Source organism: Parasteatoda tepidariorum, chromosome 6 (genome assembly GCF_982258835.1).
Source record: "Parasteatoda tepidariorum strain Cologne lab strain chromosome 6, Ptep-v5.0, whole genome shotgun sequence".
NCBI lineage: Eukaryota > Metazoa > Arthropoda > Arachnida > Araneae > Theridiidae > Parasteatoda > Parasteatoda tepidariorum.
The window spans coordinates 101,043,120-101,047,225 of NC_141760.1; the positions used below are offsets into that span (position 1 = coordinate 101,043,120).

General features: G+C 35.3%; 1 protein-coding gene across 1 annotated transcript; it reads left to right on the forward strand.

Annotated features, from left to right (window-relative positions):
• The first annotated feature begins 1,137 nt into the window (after positions 1–1,137).
• LOC147808248 (uncharacterized) lies at positions 1,138–3,874 on the forward strand. The gene is made up of 2 exons (XM_087166951.1): positions 1,138–2,716; positions 3,795–3,874. The coding sequence occupies exons 1-2, from the start codon at positions 1,138–1,140 to the stop codon at positions 3,872–3,874; spliced, it is 1,659 nt and encodes a 552-aa protein (XP_087023077.1).
• Positions 3,875–4,106: the final 232 nt, after the last annotated feature.

Consider the following 4,106-nt stretch of genomic DNA (forward strand, 5'->3'; position numbering starts at 1 on the left):
AGAGATTGTGGAACATCTTCCGTCGCTATCCAACAAACACTAATTTTGTGGCTTTTAAACGAGCTAGAGCTTTCTTTCGTAGGACAAGGCGCCAAAGTCAAAGGGAGTCTTGGAAGCGTTACGTTTCATCTATCACATCTACAACGTCTCCCAGACAAGTCTGGTCGAGAGTTAAAAAGGCGAATGGTATGTACCGTGAATTCCATCTTCCGGTATTTGAAAGACACGGTACTATTTACTCAGATCATGTAGATGTGAGTAACATCCTAGGTGAAGCTTTTGCTGCCGTCTCCAGTCCTGACAGTTACAGCCGAGCATTTCAAAGCCATAAGCGCGTTGCGGAAAAAAATAAACTAAATTTTGTGACTCGACAGCAACTGCAGTATAATCAACCATTTACTTTTACAGAATTACTACGAGCAATTACGAAATCTCCCAATACAAGCCCTGGCCCCGATGGAATTACGTATTGCATGCTACGCCACTTGAATACTGTCTCCTTGCGCAATATTCTCGATCTTTTCAATCGAATATGGTTAGAACAGATATTTCCAACTAATTGGCGTGAGGCAATTGTCATACCTATCTTGAAGCCAGGTAAGGATGCGACAAATCCGATGAACTATCGCCCGATTGCGCTGACGAGTTGCTTCTGCAAAACTCTCGAGCGCATGGTAAATTCTCGACTTGTCTATTATCTAGAGAGGAAACATCTAATCCCCGACTTTCAAAGTGGATTTCGCAAGGGCAGATCGACTATAGACAACATTGCTGCTTTGGAATCGCGTATTCGTAATGCTTTTGTTCGACGTAGCCATTTTATCTCTATCTTCTTTGATATTGAGAAGGCGTACGATCGAACATGGCGTTACGGCATTCTAAAGGCTTTGTTTAACATGGGTCTTCGAGGTCATCTCCCTGCATTTATTGAAAACTTTCTGAGACAGAGGTATTTTCGAGTCAGACTGGGTAATACACTCTCTGATGTCTACATTCAATCTGAAGGTGTTCCACAGGGTAGCGTTCTGAGTGTCATACTTTTCATCGTTCATGTCTCTCATCTTACATATTTTACCACCTACAGTTTTTGGTTCACTATACGTTGACGATCTCAACGTCTCATGCTCAGGATCTGACATGCGAGTGATTGAACGTCAACTTCAACTTGCTGTGAATAAAACCATCAAATGGTGTGATGAGAACGGGCATACAATTTCCCCCTCCAAAAGTTCATGCATGCATTTTTGTCGGTTGCGCAGGCTGCATAATGATCCCTTCATACATATTAATAACATTGCTATACCCGTAGTTGAAGAAGCTAAATTTTTGGGAGTGATTTTCGACAAGAAGTTGACATTTGGCCCTCATATTAGACAGTTGCGAAAACGCTGTGAGAAAACTATGAACATGTTACGCGTCATTTCAAATACGCATTGGGGTGCAGATCGTATTGCCTTACTACGGATATATCAAGCACTTATTCTATCACGTATTGATTATGCTTGTGCAGTATATGGCACTGCCTCAGCTTCTCACCTTAAAAGGTTGGATACAGTTCATCATACTGCCTTGCGTATATGTAGCGGCGCATTTCGTACTTCTCCAGTTGAAAGCCTGTATGCTGTGTGTCACCAATTGCCTCTAGATTTGAGACGCATGCAGCTCAGTCTAACATATTATTTTCACGTAGTCTCATCCACATCACACCCTCTTAAACGTGAAACACTTCCAGTAAGTTTAGAGCGGATTTATGATGCTCGACCCTCACATGTTCGCCCTTTTAATGCTCGCATGTGCTCGCTCAACCAATCATTCAATATCTGTGACTCAACAACACAATGTGTCGATCACTCGCTTATTCCACCTTGGAACGTTTCACAATATCATTTTCATTCTCCATTCGATGTACATAGTAAATCTCATGTTGCGCCTATCATTTTTCAGCAACTATACAAAGCTCATCGTCATCAATATCGTCAACATGTTCCGGTTTTCACAGATGGCTCAAAATGTCCTGGCTATGTAGGCTGTGGTATTGTTATTGCTGACGACACCTACAGTTATAAAATACCAACTATGTGTTCCGTATTCACCGCTGAGGCAGTTGCAATTCTGTTGGCATTAAGGCTTATTTCAGCTAGTTTGAATCGAAAATACTGCGTTTACTCAGATAGTATGAGCGTGTTGCGCCAACTCAACCATTTTGACAATGAAACTCATCCCATTTTGTGTTTTATACAGCATTTGCTATTTAATCTTCATAAAAATGGTTTCGATATTTTATTTTGCTGGGTTCCAAGTCACGTTGGAATCCCTGGCAATGATTTAGCCGATACAGCAGCGCGATCTGCTACTACTACTTTAAATTTATCTATACCATTCTCAGATGTAAAAATACATATTAAAAAGTATATAAAATCTTTATGGCAGCAGCAGTGGGATAACCAAGTGAATAATAAGTTGCACGCTCATAAGTCAAATTTGGAACCCTTCCCTGTGTTGCGACTACGTAGTGCAGATGTTAAGCTTACCCGTCTGCGAATCGGACACACCAGACTGACCCATCTACATTTGTTGTTTGGTGAACCACCTCCTCAATGCAACACTTGTGATGTTTTACTTTCGATTCACCATATTTTAATCACATGCCCGTATTTTAACAGACATCGTCTTGCCTTTTTTGGCAGTTCTATTTTATCTATGGGAGATTTGTTAGGTGACTCTCATCATCCGAACATTTTTGCATTTTTACGTGCTATTGGCATTTTAAATTGTATATAAGTTTATTCTGTTCATGAATTTATTCATTTTTAGAAGGATATTCTTACCTTTATACTATTTTACTGTGTTTTAACTTTGACGTGATTTTATTCCAATACTACCATTGATTGTTTGTATATGATTTTATCAATTTTTAATTATATTTAGGAAAATAAGTATGCACTTCATTTTTGACATGTATAAACATATTGTTTGGCGCAGCATGTCCACATTTGGATTTTGTGCCATTAAACTCTACATTCAATCAATCAATCAATCTTACTTTACATTCTTTATTTAAATGATAAAATAAATTATGTATTAAATTGAATTATGAGATATGAACAGATCTAATTCTAATGCCTGAATCTATATTTTATGTTTCATCTAAAATTAATAATAAAAAAATGGATTTAAAAAAATTATAAAATACTTATCTCTTAAAATTATTTTTTGAATAATTATTTGTTAAAAAGTTTTTTTTAATAAAATAAAGTTATTTTTAATGAAAAAGTATTACTAAATATCGTTATGAAATTATGATTTTGAAAGAACCATAAAAACAACTCACTAATAATAATTTTAATGTAATACTTTTTTGAAAATGATTCGCATTTACTTTTTCCTAATTAATTGAATACTATATAAGATTGCGAACTTCGATATTGCTCAAAAAAAAATATTTTGAATAAAAATTTCAAAAATTAACTATATTTAAGGTCTAATCGTGTTGTTGATTTCATTAATTGTTTTGTGTAACTGTGTCCTTTTCTAACTTTTTTTGGACCCAATTTCCAAAAGAAGAAAAGTTAAGTTTCAACTTTTAAAAATTTCTTACTTATCTTTCTTTAGCTCAAAAATGTAATATTTTTTTTAAAAAAAATATTTATCCCATTTTTGAGTTACTCTCCTAGTTATTAAAAAAATTATGTAAAAACTGTCATACAACTTCTCTTTCGAAGTTGAACAATCCTAAAAGTTAAATAAATAATCCCAAGTAGCTGAATGGGGTATGATATAATTTGTTGTTTCAGAACTTCATTCGCCATTGGAAATAGCAGTCGACATGTTTTCAGTGTTCAAAAACAGACGCCTATTTTCAAAAGTTGCTTAAGTTTTTAAGCGCTTAGAAAATGTTGACTGTTTCCCCCATTTTGTATATTTTTAATGCGAAAGAATCAAGTAAAACTAAAAAAAGGAAACATTTTTCTTCAAGTAAACACAGTAAATAGTCAACACATGTGTTGACTATTAACTACAGTCAATCGATATTGTTCGAGATAAACAAGTTCACAATAGTCAATATTGTTCAAGTTAACACAATAATCTCATCATAAAATTTAAAG